Source organism: Oryzias melastigma, linkage group LG7 (genome assembly GCF_002922805.2).
Source record: "Oryzias melastigma strain HK-1 linkage group LG7, ASM292280v2, whole genome shotgun sequence".
Lineage (NCBI taxonomy): Eukaryota > Metazoa > Chordata > Actinopteri > Beloniformes > Adrianichthyidae > Oryzias > Oryzias melastigma.
In genome coordinates this window covers 3,818,410-3,837,302 of record NC_050518.1, presented here as the reverse complement: position 1 = coordinate 3,837,302, position 18,893 = coordinate 3,818,410, and the positions used below count along the sequence as shown (strand labels likewise).

General features: G+C 39.1%; 2 protein-coding genes across 3 annotated transcripts; one reads left to right on the top strand and one right to left on the bottom strand.

Moving 5' to 3' along the window:
- The first annotated feature begins 773 nt into the window (after nt 1–773).
- Nucleotides 774–14,233, top strand: arhgef16 (Rho guanine nucleotide exchange factor (GEF) 16). The gene is made up of 15 exons (XM_024293740.2): nt 774–1,023; nt 1,668–2,301; nt 2,680–2,725; nt 3,400–3,563; nt 3,783–3,839; nt 5,519–5,679; nt 7,910–8,062; nt 8,144–8,273; nt 10,403–10,477; nt 10,571–10,663; nt 10,781–10,932; nt 12,175–12,354; nt 12,643–12,713; nt 13,149–13,250; nt 13,321–14,233. Exons 2-15 carry the CDS (start codon nt 1,729–1,731, stop codon nt 13,458–13,460), a joined length of 2,097 nt encoding a protein of 698 aa, XP_024149508.1. The 5' UTR covers nt 774–1,023; nt 1,668–1,728; the 3' UTR covers nt 13,461–14,233.
- ybx1 (Y box binding protein 1) lies at nt 14,021–18,384 on the bottom strand. 2 transcript variants are annotated; one of them, XM_024293741.1, is made up of 8 exons: nt 18,068–18,384; nt 16,454–16,517; nt 16,177–16,210; nt 15,994–16,083; nt 15,570–15,914; nt 15,180–15,277; nt 14,675–14,961; nt 14,021–14,373 (listed from the first exon to the last, which is right to left on the bottom strand). In XM_024293741.1, exons 1-7 carry the CDS (start codon nt 18,174–18,176, stop codon nt 14,721–14,723), a joined length of 981 nt encoding a protein of 326 aa, XP_024149509.1. In that variant the 5' UTR covers nt 18,177–18,384; the 3' UTR covers nt 14,021–14,373; nt 14,675–14,720. The 2 variants fall into 2 exon arrangements, with proteins under 2 accessions (XP_024149509.1, XP_024149510.1); XM_024293742.1 differs by having other exon boundaries at nt 15,633–15,914.
- Nucleotides 18,385–18,893: the final 509 nt, after the last annotated feature.

Here is an 18,893-nt window from a genome sequence, read left to right as displayed (position 1 = left end):
ACTTTTACAATAGATTATGAAATGATATGAGTGGGTCTTTAAAAAATCATAATTGACAAAGTATTTCTTTGCAATAGAGTTTACCTGATATTCTTCTGGAAGCAGAACAAAAAGCTGAATTTGCCAAAATTAAATAAAATCCCTACCATGTTTATGATTTGTGAGAAAAAGTAAAAAATAAAAAATAAAAATAAAAAGTAAATAAAACTTTTAATTCCAAGTTAAAAAAAATAATAGTTGTGTGTTTGTTTTGCATAATTTAAAAAAGCGTAATTAAATATATTGGTTTACACTCCTAACCTCTCTTGATATTCTCTTTTCATCAAGTGGAAACTACACAGAAGTTAGGTGAGAAAACATGACACTCTGATGAGTCATGTGAATGTTAGGTGGAAAATTAGACAAACTGTTTCTTGTGAGCAAACAATTTAGACAATTAAGTTTAAATAGTTTTTTTCTCAGTCCATGAACGAGGTAATGAAATGTTCATGACTTGTCTTGACAAAGTCCTGCGATATCTATTGTCCATCGACAGGGGGCAGTAAAGACTCACTTTCTCCCAAACCAACAAACAAGCGCAAGTCAGAAAAATGAAACATAAATAAACTACTTCTTTGAAAAGCTGACAGAAGAAAAAAGTAATAATAGTTTTGCTTTTAAATGATCGTTTTCTTAAAGTCAAATTTAGTTTTACTTTATTAAGTTTGCTCTACCAGGTGATCCATATCATTAAGACAGTTGTCAGACTTTGTGCGCAGGTGCTGATCCGCGTGCTGCACTGACTCGTGGACTTGTTTTTTTCTTTAATCCAAACTGCTGCTCCACGTTGATTGATTGGCACTCACCTGTGGTGACGTATGAGCGCCTACAATCTGAGGAGGAAGTGAGCAGACGACTCCTTGAAGGAGCGCAGCGCTGGAGAAGAACCGCGGCTGCTGCTGCTGCGCGGACCCGGTGATCGGAGGCAGAACCGCCGAACCGGACCTTCAGAAGTCCCTGCTGTTAAAAAGTCATCTCATTCTGGTAAGATTGGTTGATTTTATTTGTTGAATCTGTGCGTCAACTCACTTTACTGGACTACGGGAGTGCGCAGCAGACATTTTTCGCCCACCCTAATCCGTCTTCCAGGAGGGACAGTTGTGGGAAATATAGACAGCTCAGATCACACCAAACAAACTTGTTTATTTGCTGTGGGGTTAGTGTGGAAAAAAAGTGCTCTTAAAGCGAATTTTACTCTGCTTAAGTTGAGTGTCACAGTAAGACAAAAATGAGCTGTTAGGATGTGGTTTACCTGCAGATCTGTGCGTAATTCCCGCTGCGTAAACACCTCTAGAGCAATTGTTGGCTTCATATCCTGTCATGTTTTTGGCTGGAGCAAGTCTCAGCGGTTTGATGGGGATAATTGGTGGATAGAGCTGGATTGTGAGTCATTGGTTAAATCTCTTGACAGCAGTTTGTTGACTAACACAACATGCTGCTCCATTCCACTGAGAGCTCAAACCAAATTACAAGCTTGCAGCCTCTATGAGGGTCACTGGAGGTCTTCTGTGACCTAATTATAAACTTTTCCTTTTTTTTTTAAATGTCATTCAGTTTCATAAATGTGTTTTCTGTCTGCACTCTGATTTTTATGCATGTGACAGCTGTTCTTTTCCCCTCCTTCTCAGCTTCCTTTATAGGCACTGTGGAGTCGAGCAGACACACTGAGCATTTCAAGAAGAGGAAATCATGTCCCAAAGTGAGTCAGAAAACTGCAGCCAGGTCCCTGAACTTCTGGGGAGTCACCTCGCCACTGAGCTTCATATATACGAGCCAGGGGATGAATGCCACCAAGCAGGAGCTTCTCCCACGCCGTCCTGTGAAACCCCCACCCCTGTACAGGATCCGGAGGACAGGATCCCAGAGTCTCATGAGGTGGTTTTAAGCACAGAAAGTCCTGCAGCACAGAAGATGGGCTCTCACCAGCTCATCCCCAAAACATTAGCCAGCCGTCCAAAAAATCGGCACCACACCACCGTGGTGACATTCCCGGTGAAGAAGTCTGGCGGGGATTCTAGTGAGAGCCACAGCCGTCACTCAGCCCAGGTGCCGGATGTGCCGTGGGAGGATTATGACAGTGATGGAGACGGCTTTGATATGAGGAGGAACCGCAGGAACCGCTCGTACAGAGCAGCGGTGACCAGCCTGGACATTGAAGCCATGAGCTCAGGACGAGCGCCTGTCAGCACCCTGAAGCCTGTGAGTGAGGTCAGAGCAAGCAGTCCGGATCCGCCTCGCACCCTCGGACGCAAGTTTAATACAGTACGCCATTCTTCTTCTTTTCACATTTTTCTGGGAGTTTATCAGAGATTGGAGCATCTAACAGGAAGTGCTCATTTAGATTTTTTTTGTAAGTTTATATTTTCATTAACTGCTGGTAATTCAGGTGCAGCTTCCAGAGAAGTTGACTTATAAAATGTTAGTTTGGGTCATTTCAGTGACAACTTGAATTTCTTGAGAAGTGACATGATAGGATGTTTCCACAACTGCTTCCTGTCTTCAAGACTAGTATTGAGGAAGTTCTCATATAATTCTTCACAAAAACAATTACTAAAAGCACAGTCACTAGAAAAATAGAACTGAAACAAGAATGAATTCCGTAAAGATTCATTCAAGCCCTGTTGTTGTCTCCTTTTCTAGCGAAACCTTGGAAGAAAGAAGAACCATCGGGGATCATTTAAAGATGGTGAGTTCATGCGTGTCTGCTTCATTTAATTACTTTACATGACTACAGATTGCTGGAAAATAACAATTATTCTCAAGTTACAGTAGAAATTTTAGTTTGCATGTAGTCTGGTCATGGACATTAATTTTGTTCCACAATCTGGTAAAAAAGTGGAATGAGAAACTGGAAAACAGCAGCTATGAACACTGAGAGAAGGATAAATGACCTCTGAGGTCATAAGAGGAGAAAACATGTTTAATATATTTAGATAATGTTGGTTGTCCTGTAGAGTTTATTATTGAAGCTTTTCTTATGAATATCTTCTTTTGAACAAGGGATATTCAGTTTGGACAATTTCCATTAGCCTTACAGGGACAAATACCTAAACTTGTGTTTTTTTATTTGAAAATAAAAATGTAAGCTTAAAGTATAAAATCCTATTTTATTTTATTATATGTCCCCTAAAATACCATTATTTATTCATTCTGTGCTCGAAATAATTTATGTACATTGCCCTCTTTTCATTTATTAAGATCCTTACTGTAAACAAAGTCAGAATTATCTTTATTGTTGCTTTTTAAAAATGCATTTAAAACAAATTTCTCCTTAATATAAAGTAAGTTGAGTCTAAGTTTTAAAACTTATATTCATGTCTAGATTTCAAACTTGAGTGATGTGGTTGTCTTGTTCCTCAGCGACACCATGCCTGTACCAGGAGATGCGTGAGCGCGGTCTGCACTCCACCAACCAGGACGAGCTGCTAGACGACTTTGTGGTGGTGGAGACTCCAGTGGAGGATCAGGGCATTGTGGTGAAGAACTACAAGCCAGCACAGCTCACCTGGAGCCAGCTGCCACAGGTTAACAATCTCATAGAAAGAGGAAAAACAAGCCCTATACGTTTGACTTAGTGATGTCTTATATTGAAATTATTCTATTTTTTTGCACATTTTTTAAACATGAATTACACTACTGAGCAAAAGTTTAACCTGGTTTCTCTCAGGAATGACATTTGCACAGCTTTTTACAAAGGTTTTAAAACTATAGTAACATTTTTCCTGCTTTGATATCTCCTCAAGGTGAAGAACTCAGACATTCTTTCAAGGATAACACCTCAGGAGAGAAAAAGACAAGAGGTAATTGCAGTGTTTTTCTATTAATATGTTTTTTTATTATGAGTTCTTCAGCCAAATAACAGTTTTAGGGGCCAGTTCATACTTTTATGGATGTCAGTCTGTGTTTGCATGAGTTATTCAAACTGCAACATTTGTTAAAGACCCCAAAATGATTAGATTTAGCTTTTTTGTATGTTTGTTTCTAAATTTCAATTTTTGTAATCAGTAAAAAAGTTTATATGTGCACATTTCATTGTAAAAATAACATATTTTTTCTCAATCTGTTTTTGTTTTAATTGATTTTATAAACTTAATCCTATTTTGAATATACATACATGCAGATGATGAGCATATTGCATAGTAAAGACCACTGTCTAGGGCCATCTGCAGGCTTTATGTGAGGATAGAGGGAAAATAAGTGTGTGAAGCGAATCACACACATCTCCAAATAACTAAACCAAAGTCTTGCATTGTCTAAATACATGTACTTCTAATGTATTTTTGTAGTTTCTATCTTTACGTAATTCAAAGTTTCAAATATCAAAATCCCCACCTTTAAATTTAACCAAAAAAATCTATTTTATAAAAATGACCTTTAATATCAGTGGATATCATAACTCAAAATTTCAAAAAATATCATCACATAATGCTGTATTTATTCATCCAGAGCATGCATGTCAGTGAGTTACAAACTGGGTGAATGATTTCTTATAAAGGGTCAAATGTTTACCCAGGGAAAACAACAGAGGGGTACAATGTTCAAAAACTATTATTATCTTTCACTTTTTGTAATGTTCATTTATATCTGCATTTAATTGGGAAAAGACTTCGAACATTGGCTGAGGTTTAACAGAAAACTTTTCAAAGTGAAGAATGATGCTTATATGTTGTTTGTCCTCCAAACCAACCAAACTGTTCCTAGAAAAAGGATTTATAGACATATGGAAGCTAAAAAAACAAATGTTTGTAGCAATAAAAACAAAAAGAACGCAATCTGAACCTACATCTTCCAGAAAACTGTATTTTGCATCTAAATCAGAAACAATAAACTCAAAGTTTTGCATGAAAATGGTTGTCAGTCACCTCAAGTATCAGTGAAACCGCCCTTGTTTTCCCCTTCCAAACTTCTTTCAAATTCCAAACAAAATCACACTGATAACCATTGACTTTATGTATTCATTTCAACATAATTCTTAGTAACCATCTTAGATATGAAAGAGTCGAAACTAAAAGTTCTACCTGTGTGTACTCTGGAGTTGTTGGAAAAAGCCACACCTTGCCTGTGTAACCATTCTCTGTGGGAGTCCCCTGAACACTTCTTTGTTCTGCTCTTTTGTACCCTCAGACAGTTTTCTGTGACACTGAAAACATGTTCTAAAAAATCCACCATAGCACCTCCAGAAGAATTTTCTGGATATGTTTTAAGAAAAGTCTATACTCTGAACATGCTTCATTTGATGCTCCTCTCTGAGCCACTTTGTCTAGAATTAGGAAAGTGTGGTTGTGCAGTTTATCATATCTCTGGTGCACGCTTATGTCTACTTACAACCCACATGTAATTTGTTGTTTCATTAAATCCTGTGAATCACAATAAGAAAAAAACATTTAGTTTTTTTTAATAAACAGCTATTTTAATATTTTCCTTCAGTGTTTATTGTGTAGTCGTTGTTCTCTTCTAATCTTGTGTGGTTATTTGGCAGGCTATTTTCGAGATCATCAGCTCAGAGCACTCGTACCTGCACAGCCTGGGCATCCTGGTGCGTCACTTCAAGGAGAGTAAAATACTGAGTAAAACGATGGGGCCCACAGAGCACCACCATCTGTTCTCCAACATATCTGTAATTCTCAAAGTCAGCCAAAGGTTTGAACCACTTTAATAAAAATCTAACACATTTTAGCATAGACTTCTTAAAGCCTCACTCCAATTGTATTTTGATCTGTTGTAAAAGCTTCCCTAGTGGTATTTTAATTATAATTATGTAGTTCAAAGGGAAAACCAAAAAACCTGTGTCGTTTTCTTGTACAAAATGTGTGCGTAACAGCAGGAGTTTATCAGAGATTTGTATAAGTTTCACAGAAGTAAGACTCCTCTTATATCCCATCATCCCTTTGTTTACCCTTCTCCCACTAGCTTCTAGTCCCTTATAGCCCAAAGCTAATATTACTGGAGTAACAATAATGGTGAGCAATATTAGAGCGATCCAGTCGTATAGTTTTGAGCCAGATGCCAGCTTGGATGAGGAAAATAAAGACAGCAATGCATCTATTCATCTGTAAGAGGATGCATCAGGATGAAGGAAGACTTTGGCTCGCCCATTTCACCCCCCGTTACAAAAGAGAGCTTTTTTTAACTCTATTTTTGTCACCTGCTCCTAATTTATCCATATTTGAATAAGTAAATGCTCAGAAATGTTGCTTTAATTTTAAATTATTTTTATGTCCTCCATTTTGAGAAAAATGCTACAAAAAGATGCTAAAAACACCTAAAACATGTTTTTATTTTTATTGTAGTTGGATTTCAAGTTGGTATTAATTGTAATGTTTTTATAAATGCCAAATTTGAAAGGATATTTAGTTGTTTTAATAGTGCATGAAAGTGTAAGTATGCCAGGTTGTCTTTGGCTGTAGGGTTGAAATTGCTCCAGCACTGTCAGTTTCAGTATTTGCCCTCAGAGTCTTTAGTTTTGTGTATGCTCCCTTAACTTGTTAAGACTTGTGAGCCAAACCGGTTCTGCTGCCTGAATGCACCAAGTTGTGTTCTTGGCCCTTAAAATCAAAATGTTTTGAAGCAAAATCTTTCTTTTCTTGTGGTTTCATTTTAAATCAAACATTAGTTTGGAAAGCAACAAGAAAAGGGACATTTGTAGTCCTTAGACAGTGAAATGGGATATGGAGAGCCAAAGAACAGAAACTAGTGTGTGGAACATCTGACCACCCGGCATTATCTGCATGTGAATGTGTGTCATAAAGCTGCCTCCTGGGTGTGGTTTTGCTTTTGGTGTCATTTTACTCCATTTGGTTCAAAGTTCAAAAGTGCTAAGTGATTTATTGCTGACAACCATCCAAAAGAAACACTTTTGCAGAAAAGATATTAAATTCTTTGTGTATTTTCAATATATGAATTGGAAAAATGATAAGTGTCTTGGAGAATGTTTGTTTAGTTTCTGACATTAAAAAATATGACTAGGTTTCGAGGTCACCTAAAGAAAGGGAAGCCGCTCTAGTCCCCTGTTGATTGGCAGAAAGTGATGAGGACATTAGAAAGCATCAATGTAGCACTAAGCTAGCGATTCTGTTTTCCTCTTCATGGCGGTATTCTTTGCCGCCCTCAAACTTCCTTCAAATAACATTAAATTCCTGTTACACTCGATGTACCAGAAGTAAACCATAAAAAGACGAGCTGCTGGATGACCTCCATTGTTGTTCCTTTTCTAGTCGTCTGTGACCCATAGACCGTTTATGTTACTGGACATGGCAACCCATAGGAAATGCTTACCTCCGGCCTCCAGCCTTCGCAAAGTCAGGCCAGAGTCTTTGCCGTCACTTCCTGATACGTCAAACGCCATATTGCAACCGATTGCCACCCCTCGACAGCAATTCATCCGAGTCGGTTAGAGTCACGGTTTTAGAGGAACTACTGTCGCCAATCATGAGTGAGCATGTTGGAAGTCCACACCCCTCCTGAATCTATCAATCAAATGAGGCGGGGCCAGCGAGCACCACATGCTTTCACTGAGGCATCTGATTGGTCAGTTAATAACTTGAATAACTTGCGATAAAGAGAAGATATATATTTTTTTTTAATTAGGATTAGAAAGAATGTGCTAAGAAGAATGCATCAGAGCAAGAATGGTTATTCGGACATATAAAACAATAATAATTAATAAAAAATAATTTCTCAACGGAGGTCTATGGGACTTTGGCCTTTTTGCAGCTTGTTTTAATCCACAAATGCAAAAAGCAGCAGAAAAAACTTTTTTTCTAACCGATTTAATCTTGGTTTGGTAGTTAAAGGGTTAAAAAGTCTATCTAGAAAGAGAAACGTTTCAGTTTCTTTGTCTCTGACTGCTTCTATCATTCTGGATGCTCAGGTTTTTTGAAGACCTGGAACGTCGTCACCAGGAGGACGTGGTGATCCGTGACATCAGCGACATTATTCAGAACCACGCTGCGCACCACTTTGAGCCTTACATCGCGTATTGCTCCAACGAGACCTTCCAACAGAGGACGCATCAGAGGCTGCTGTGAGTGTCAGATCAAGCTGCTGCTGAGTTTTTCTGGTGTAGTAAGATGTGATGAGCAAGCATCTTCTTTATGATTTCAAGGAATACTAACACTGCATTCAAAGAGGCTCTGAAGCAGCTGGAGAGCAGCAGTGAATGTGGAGGCCTTCCTATGTTCTCCTTCCTCATCCTGCCCATGCAGAGAGTTACCAGGCTGCCTCTGCTGCTCGATGTAAGCTGCTTCTTTACTGTAAATATACATCGCTTACAGTTCAGATAATTTAGCAACAGAAAAAAGGATAAAAACATATCTTCAAAGCTCTCAGGGATGTTCTCTTTGATTTTCACTTAGGAGCCAAACTCAAATGAGTGAGAAATTTCAGCCCAGTGATGAAACCAAATCTATAACTTTAAGATAAAACTGTCAGATAATAAATTGAATCATAATTTGCATATTTTCTGTAATTATCTTGAATTTTGCTTTTCTTCTTTTGACTGTAAAGAAGTTGCTTTGGGAAAAATCAGTGTTTTCCAAAAAAGTTGATTGATTCAGTTGACAAATCCCTAAAAGTTGCTCACATAAAAACAATAACTACATTAGATGTATTTATTTATTATGAAAAAAAAGCTCTTTCATTATTTTGTCATCTTTGTTGTATATATCAACTAATTCTGTGATGCATTCTGTTATTTTCCCCTGTCTAGTGAACACATGCAGCTCTGCAACATTTTAGCATCAAGTTGACCAAATATTATTACCTTTAGGGGCAAAGGTCTAATGTTCAGATGGGTCACACCAACAACTATCCTCTTCTTTACCCATAAGGCTTTGCAATGTGTCCAGAATAAATAAAAACTAAATTATTGTCTGGCTTGTTGGCTATATAATCCATCATATAAAGATTTTAGAAAGTTATTAATATACTGAGTTTATTGACAAATAATATAAAGAAAAGCTGAGAGAAAATGTGTTTTACTTTGGTATTAAATAGCTTCTGACATTGAAATTATTGTCATGGCATCTCAATATATGATTTAAAACAGATTAATTGGGTTTATTTCATTTTTAAAGTCGTCTTATCCAGAGAATTTATCTATCTTCAACTTTGGTTAAATTTAAGCAAAATGTTCTCAGGGGTTGTACTGACTTTGCAGGTGTCTTGTATGGATTTTTGCCATCAACCTCCTAAAACTTAATGTCAGATACACTTCTCACATCATGTTATGCAGTTGAGAATATTCTTAGGGTGTATTCAGACTGGACACATTTGGTTCGTTTAAAGTGAACCCTTTGTTTCCCTCAATTACATGAAACAAATTTTCATTCAGAATAAACACAAGCAGACCCTTATGGGGTAGACCCTGGTCCGAGACCAGAAACTGCTCCCGGAGTCAAATTTTTTAGTTTATTCGTTTCCAGTCGGACTGAACTTCAGTTCACTCTGAGACTCCTCAGCCTGAATACAAGCCGTTCACAGAGTGGAATAACTGGACCTAAACGGCCACCGTAGCCGGTGGTCATGTGATGTAAACAGGTTAGGAATGGAGCAACAGGACAAATGTAAAGCATTTATTGTCGTTTTATCAAAGAGGAAATAATTGGTCCAACTGTTTACTTGTTGGAATATTTATTTTAACAGAGCTGAAAACGCTCCCGACATGCTTCTCTGTGTCTCGCTAAACAGCACGCGCTCAGTGCTAGTGTGACGTCATCCTTAAAATTAGCTTGTAGCTTGAAGTACCTTGTAGTTCAACGATAAGACACAACAACTTAACATGATATACATTGCTTCTCATTGTTTTCCCAGCAGTCTAACCAAGAATCAACTATTAAATTAATCCTGGACTATTTGAATAGTTGATTAGTCGTTGACTAATCGACTAACCGTGGCAGCCCTAAAGCGCACATGGCTCGTCTTCTTGCCAGTCTTGCAGGATGCCTCCGCCGTACCAAAGTAACAAGTAAAAATTCTTGTTCCTGACGTTCAAGATTTATAATCGAAATATAAAGTTTAATAAATTAACTATCCCGACAAGCATAGTCTAATCTCTTGTGGGTTTGACCCGCCTCATAGTTCCTGGCCAATGAATGAAGAGATCTTTAGTCACGGGATTTTGTTAGAAGCTTTAGTCTGAAACAGAAATCTCCGTTAGACGTCTGAATACAGACCAAACACAATCTTCAGGACTCCATCTGGAACAAATTAAGAGGACTCGGTCCGAACCAACAGACTTTCCCAGTCTGAATACTGCCTAAATTAACGTTTTTCTAATCTCTAAAAATGTTTGAAAATTGCACTTTTTACATTTTTAGTCATGCTTTTCAAGGCTGACAAACTAATTTTTTTTTTCCGTTCTCAGACCATCTGTCAGAAAACCCCAGAAAACACAGCAGAGTACTTTGCAGCCGTGTGGGCCCTGCATGCCATGAGCAAGGTATCAACGCTGCGACGAAACCAAACCAATGAAAACCATCTGTGTTTTGTAACGGTTCTGGAGATAGTTATCTGGATGTTTTCATCCCGACAGTTGGTGGATAGCTGCAATGACGGAGCTAGAAGAATGGAGAGAACGGAGCACATGTACACCATCCAGAAGCAGATGGATTTTGGAAAAATCAAAGTAAGAGTTGAACGGAGTGAAAACAACAAAGATTTTAGAACAAATTCTGGGGGATGTGATTTTATAAAAACACAGAAGATCTCTCCACCTGTGTAATTTAATGTTTTGTCCTTTCAGCCATTCCCACTGGTGTCTGCATCACGATGGCTGAAGAAGCATGGTGAGCTCAACATCTCTGCAGAAGAGCTCAGTATATGGAAAGCTTTCATCAACAGAAGCTACTACTTGTTCCTCTTCAATGATGTCCTAATTGTCACCAAGAAGAAGACGTAAGTTAGAAATCACCACACTGGTTTACAGTATTTGACATATAAATAATGAAATCCTTTTCCAGATTGAGAAGAAAACGTTCCAACTACCTCTAGTCTCTATCTGATTGAATATTTCCGTATAACTATATCTTATTCTTTTGTAAAAACATTCCTTGTGGGTTTAAAATTATGATTATGCAGCTTTTAACCAAAAATCAAAAAGCTTGTGTTGTTTTTTTGAGCCATGTTTTCTGCACCGCAGCAGGGGTTATTAAAACTTGTGGCTGGGACTTAAGTAAACCTCTGCTAATTTCCCATGATCCCTTTGTTTACACGCTCTCCTGCTAGCGTACAGCCCCTCACAAACCCAAGCTAACATTAGCACTGCAACATTAGCGGATAACAATGTCAAATCTATCCAGGTGTGCAGTTTTGAGCTGAAAGCCATCTCAGACGAGTGAAAAAAGATGGGATTGTACCTATTTGTCTCTAAGTGGATGCATCAGAATGGAGCAGAGCTGAGAGACTTCGGTCCGCTCATTTTAGTGGCTGGCGGGTTTTTATCTGCCCCTGATCCATCGTGATTTGATTAAATGATTGCTCAGAAATGCAGTTTAAATCTTAAATTATTTCATATATGTTCTCCATCATGAGAAAAACACCTCAGGAACGTATCAAAACAGTTTTTAAAGATTCACATCATTTGGCTCTAATTTAGTGCAGGGTTTGCCCCCAAATCAACAATTTCGATATGTTTTCATTCTTAAACCACTTGTTTTTCCAGCTGGATGGACCTCTCTGGGTGTGAGGATTTCTTACAGCTCATTCACAATGTTATATTTTAGTTGTGGCTGATATTTGTTTGTGACAAGTCCATATGCTGGCAGGAGAAAGGAGAGGAAAGGGGACAGAATAAGACATGAGTAGGGATGTTGTGCGTGCATACTTCAGATTCTTCAATCTTGCATTCAGCCTGTCAGCTGGACTGACTGCAGATGTCTGTTTTGAATTAGGGAGAAACTAAACAATGTTAGCTCAGAGGAAGGAGTTGCCCACAACAGTGGAGTCATTTTAATGTTTGTAAAGTCAGCACTCCAACCTTTTCCTCAGGGATTATCCGGGAAAAGCAAACGTAAAACTCAAGATAATGTGTTTCTGTATATTTTAAAGAAGTTTTGCAATCATCTTTATTTAAATATTTTTTGTCATCCATGTTGTATCTAGAAGACAGATTCATCTTTACACTGTTTTTGTGTCCAGTGAGGAGACCTTTGTGGTCCTGGATTATGCTACGCTGGAAAATGTGCACGTGGAAAGTGCAGTGGAAACAGATGTACAAACGAGCTCACCTACCAAAAGCACGCCCTTGACCTTCAAACTGCTGATGAGCAAGAACAGTGACGGGAGGTCGGAACAAATCTCCTTAGTAGCTGATTCCAGGTATACTCCAGTTCTACGTTGGTTCTTTTAAGTGGACCTCAAGTGTGAAAAATGGCATCTAAAACCCATCTGGAAGTCCAGCTTTAGTTCATTTAGTTGAAAGAAAATGTGTATGTTTTACTGGCCAGTACATCTTTAATAGTTTAACTATTTCCCTTTAAAATCTAGTTCATTTCACATAATGGATACCACATTTACTACATTTGGGCGCCCTCTGCTGGCCAAATCGTGTTATTGTCCTGATGTTTTTTTGCTCCCTTATTTCTGTCATCTCTATTTTTTATTAAGAGTGGATCGGGCACGCTGGATAACCGCCCTTACAGAGCACAAACAGGCTGATGCCTTCACATGCAAAGAAGGTATGTTTAAACTGAGTCACAAAACCTTTTAATAATTGTGAATGACAGTGCTATAAACGTTGATTTTAAAACTGCTAAATGTATTTTTATTGCTGTGCGTTTGAGAGAATTAACTTGCTTTTCACCAAACTTTAATTTCAATTAAATGTTTGCGGGTATTGCAGTAGTTTTTCAGGTGTGCAGTATGTCTTTTTGTATTGAATCTCCTAAAACAACATTTTGTGTTGAAATATTTCAACACCAATATGAACAAATTAAAACTGCTGAAGTATTGATTGCAAAAGTAAAACTGTCTAACTACTACAGGTATTGATGTTCAGTTTAATAACATAAGACTTTTAAAGTGATTTGTTCTTAATATTCTTGTAAAGGATGTGGGAAATTTTAACAAAATATAAACTAAACAAGTTTAGCTTGTATGTTGCTTTATTTCAGGGCTTCCACAATATGAGGCCACCAAATCCTACATCCCAAAGGAACCAGATGAGATTGTCCTCCGCCAGGCTGAGCTTGTCCTTGTCATGAAAAAGGAGGAAGGTATGGAGGACTCGCATCAATGGACATTAGTTATAACAGACTAGCATTAATTCATGTGCTGCTTTTCCAGATTGGTGCTATGGGGAGAGAATGCGAGATGGAGAAAGAGGCTGGTTTCCTGCAAATTGTGCCACAGAGATCACCAACCCCACTGTCATGGAGAGCAACGTACAACGAATGAAGCGTTTGCGCAAAGAGACCAATGTTTGACGCTTCATAGGTGTTCTTTCATGCTGCAATTTACCAGGATGGATTTATTTTTTATTATTAAATGCTCACTTATAGCCTTAGCACTGTGTCCTGTTCCTCCACTACAACCCTGGTGGACACAGATAACTTACCAAAGACAGCAGAGGAGTCGCCTTCCACAGCACGGCACACGCCAGTCCACAGCAGAATGAAGGTTTCACTAAACTCCAAGGCCTTGGATAAAATTTGACTCATGTGTCATTGTGTAAAAAAGCAGCAGACCTATTAAAAGGTGCAAACTTTACTATACTTGTGCAGTAATTTTTGAACCACGTTCCCTTAAACTGAGGCTCCAATCCTAACAAGAGGTTGAATTTCTTAACATTGTTTGGTGTCAAATATGTTCTAAAGTTTGTTTTAATGCTAATGTGCATATAAACCAGCCTTCATTTACACTATTAAATGATTACTTTTGAGTTATTAAACCAGATGTCCCAGCCTGATGTATTTTTATACCAGGGACAATGAAAACTGGACAACCTGCATACTTGAAAATAAAAACACCACCACAGATGAGAAGGTTTACCTGGTTTTTGAGTTTTATTTTAGCTTGCATTTTGTTAAAATGTTTGAATACATAAAAAGTTATTTAAAAATGTCAAACTGACCAGATATCAAATTCCATTTCATTTTTAAAAACCATTTGGTGTAAAAACTTAGGACAGATTTAGAAAAACATTGTTGTTTCCCCAAAACTTTTTGTAGCTGTCACATAAAAATAATGGAGAACAAAACAAAAAAAACAAACCCAAGTCTGCATAGATTCTGCAGGCAATTGTTGGTAATCTGGTCAAAATGGTGCAAGCTTGTGACGATCTTAAAGTCAAATCTTTATTGCTCAGATCTTATTTGATGTTTCTTCGTGTCAAAAAAACTGCAAAAAGAAGAAAAAAAAAATTAGGTCCACTGTCCACAAACGGCCTGCACAGTCAACATTAAACTATTTATAGTTAAGTCAGTACAGTAAAAGTGTTATCACCATATTTAAGCGTATTTAACGTTTTTTTCTGCAATAGTGCCAACAGCTTGTGATAAATATGTAGCATTTGCTCACATAAAAAAAGATAACTTAAAAAAATATTTATAGCACTTATTGTCATTTTCCTCAACTATCTGAAACTGGTCAACACTTTTCAGTTAAAGCAGACTTTGCACAGTCCTGGGGGTGCACTCACCCGGACGATGGTAAAAGATGGTAGTTGCCGGTGGGCATGTTGCTTCCTACTCAGCCCCACCCTGCTGGGCCTCGGGAGCGGACGTTTTTTCTGCAGATGGTTCACCTCCTGCCTTGGCATCCTTGCTTTCCTGGCCTGGTTTACCACCAGTCTGTTGGCGTCTGCGGCGGTAGTTGAAGTTACGGCGGTAGCGCCGCTGACGGGGCTGTTGATTCTGACCACCTTCACCTCCCTGATTCTCCTTGTCCTCCTCACCGTCCCGCACCGGTCTGGGACGGGGTGGACCCCTAACAAAGATAAGGAGAAAATTACTTTACTGAATTTATTGAAAAACAATGTATATAGACTACAACAGACTATTGTCAACCCCCAGAGTTGGACGTAAACAATAGTCTGAAATAAATAAGGGACTTTACTGCACGAAAAAGACATTTTTTAACTTAATTTTGTTTCAGGCTATTCAAAGCGTCTCTCCATCATTTAAGGATAAGGCCAATCTGCGTACCTGGGTGTGAACCTTGGTCTGAAGCCTCTGTAGTAGTTCTGCCTCACTGGTTTGTTGCCCTGGTCTGGACCTCCCTGGTTTTCGTCACCTTCAACTCCCTAGAAACAAACAAATCAAGCCAAAAAGCTCTCTCAAACACAAACAAATTACTCAGTGTCACACACACACCAGAGTTGCAGTAACTCTGACATTTATCAAACTTGAGTATTTCTGTAAAGAACAGATGGCCAATTTAAATCTGTTGGATAGTAGCATGACCCCCGATACACCAAAGTTTGCTGACCACAACCACGTGAGCTTTACAAAAGATGTTAGGAGAATAGCAAGTGTCTCGACTGTCATGGTACAACTGGGTGCCTACTTCAGGATAGCAGCCCGGTGACAGCGTACCTCAGGCATTTCTCCGCGTGGTGCATTGGTGTACGGGGGTCGACGACCATAACGTCTACCTACAAAGTATGGTGGATAGCGTCGTCTGCCGGGGTAAGTGGGTCTGCGCTGCTGTGGCTGCGATTCTCCCTCAGGGGCGCTTTCTCCCCCGTCTCTGTTGCCTTTGTCACGCCCTCCACTGCCAGGCTCGCCCTCTCCATCACTTGGGTAGTTCTCTGGGTAGTCTCCTCCGCGAGGGGGCCCCCTTCTGCGTGGATAACGCCTGTAGCGGTTCCTGTCAGCGGCGTACTTACTTCCCTGGACAGCAACCCCTCCTGGGCCAGTGACATTTGCTGCCTCTGCACCCTGTACACAGAATAGATGAATAAGACAACATATCGATTGTTTTGGAGTTTAAAATTTACAACCTGCTCGCAAATATTACCTTCTCTCCCTCAACTACATCAAACTCCACAGTCTCTCCATCCCCAACACTGCGAAGATACTTCCTTGGGTTGTTCTTTTTTATGGCTGTCTGAAATCATCCACAATTGAGAAGTGAATTCTTTATTCAAGACAAAGAAAAAATACAAAAAAAAAAAGCTTAAAAAATAATCATAAAAGTTACCTGGTGTACAAAAACATCCTCTTTTGTGTCATTCCTGAACAAAAGAAAAGAAACATTCAGTTATACTACATGACTTACTAAGCCAAACAACACACCCCTGAAGACAGATTGCAACTAAGCCAACGAGTGCAAGGATTAATGAAGTCATGCAGGTTACAGTGTGTAGTATGCAGACCACTAGAAAAAAAAAAATAATCAGGTCAGCCATGTTAGCGAGGCATAACCATAATAGGATTGGGAATGCTGTTCATCAGTAATGCTGGAGGTGGTCACTTACCTATTGATGAAACCATATCCATTCCTGACGTTGAACCATTTGACTGTACCCAAGACTTTTGTTGCTGCAATGAGATCAAATATTATAAATTAACTTCTCTTTTGTGACAAAGGTAATATTAGGACAGCAGTGATGAGATTTTTGAAAACATGATAATGGATTGGCAACAGTAAAAGCATCAGCTACACAGAATTAGATATGTGGAGGAAAAACTAGCCATAATGTGGATGTTAAAAATAACTTCCAACTGTCATGCTTATTATAGATGCTGATGCTTAGGAGTGCCTGGCGCCAGCTGCTCCCGGTGTGAAGCTCTGGCCATGGAAGAGAACAGTCGGATTACATTGACCGTGAATGTGTAAATGGAATGCGGATAACACGAGGAAACAGCTCATGACACGTCAAACTATAAAATAACCTGGCGTTCAGCGGCTGAATCATTGAGAGCTCAGATGCTTAAGACCCACTGCCCCATTTTAAGATGCGCAGCTCACGACGTGAGCGTTTCCACGTGGTAGGGTCGCACCCGGAGAAGACCGAGAAACAAGCTTAGTTGGCTTCTTTAGCTTAGCCATGTAGCTAAGAGTTACAACCATGTGGTTGGAGTATAGCCAGAAAGCGGAAACCAACGTAATAAACCCATCAACACCTTACATATGCCAGTTCGACACAACATAAGCAAACGTTTTAGTACCCAAAATAAGCTAGAATATAAATAAACTAAACGTAAAAACGGGTCGTGTATCAAACGGCGGACATTTTGGGTGGCCTTTTCAGCCATGTAAATAGGTTCAGCTAGCTGGCTAGGCTAATGTTAGCATCGTTAGCAACTGGGAAGCTATCGAGAAATAATTAGGCCTCAACGGAATCGTTTAAAAAAACATGCTAAAACTAAGAACGGTTGACATATAAATTCTAAAGAGTTTATAATAGAGTGGTTATATAATAATTATATAAAACAGAAAATAACCACATTTAGGCTTTGACAGAGAGACTAAATACAAGGATTCGACACTTTAGTGCGAACAAAGGGATAGTAAGCAGCTAACGTCCGTTGCCGGTGAACTTGTTAGTTTGAAAAAACGCCGGGTATTTCCATGTTAAAAACATTTGTTCATCTCCTGTTCCAATTTTGTTAGTACTTTTTTCCCCCGGGGGGGTTAAAGTTAACAGCCAAACGCCCGTAACGTCTGATAGTAAACATGCTGGGATCTGACAGAAATTACTCCTACGACCATCCATGTGACGGCCGTTTGGATGCATGCGTCTCTTTCGCGAATGTTTCTCCCACCAGGAGGGAAAATCGTGGATTAAGTGGCTATTTATAACATTTAGGATATGAGGATTTTTTTTATATATACGTGTGGCATCAATGGTTAATGGTAATAAATAAGTTATTGATGAATAACAGTCACAACTGACAGTATAATTTTAACTGTTTATTGACAGTATTACAATTAGACTCGCCGTTTAACGTCCAACTAGTTAATTAATTTGATCAGGGAACGGTAATTGTGTATATTAACACAAGTCGACGGCTATTTCTGCCCCGTTTTACGCGAACACAAACCACGCTTAGCATCTAGTTAGCTTAACCGGAGTCGGCAGTCTTACCGATGACCTTCTTATCCCCCGCGGAAGCTGCAGCTGCCGGGCTGGATGGGCTTTCCGCATCGGCAGCAGGCTGCGGTGGTTGTTGTTGTGTCTCGGCCTCGCTGCTCATAGTTACTACTAGTTGGTAATGGCTTCTGCCGGCGGCGGCTCTCTGCTATTTTTCCCGGTGCTAGATGGTAACGTGGGCCGGCGGTGGTGGGGGCTACTGCCTTCGGGCTCTCAGCTTTCCTCTTTCCGCTCCCGTTGCCGATCGAACTGGGCAGAATGAGTACTTGTGTTGGGGAATGTTCTTGGTTGTGGCTCCGCCCACTCTGCCTTTTCATTGGCTGGAATTATTAACTGAAGTGCGTAGGAGAAAATTTGCGTCATCTGATTGGCTGAGACAGCTGTCAGTTTGGTTGAAGCGACGCGTTTTCATGAACGGTTGGTCATAGGGACCGTACCTGTCAGTTTTCACCGCCTCATTGTGATGTGTCAGATCCATAAAACTAGTGCTGTTGGTATATACAAAACCCTTTTAACACCGTAGTTAAACCACACTTTTTATAGCATAATTCCCAAATAATACTTAACCCACACTTAACAAAACTTGAGCAATCAGAATATTTTTTAAATAAAACAAACTCACAACAGAATATTGTGTTTTATTTAAGATTTTGGTGTATATGTTGTACTATAAATAGTGAAAATGTAAAAATACTCAAGAAGTAAAATAAAAAAAACATGTAAATTAGTGTTAAAATAGAGCAGATGAGAATTCATATAAAAAAATGAGATTACAGCAGAGTTGATGACCCTAAGGTGCTTTTCCAAAACTCCACAACAC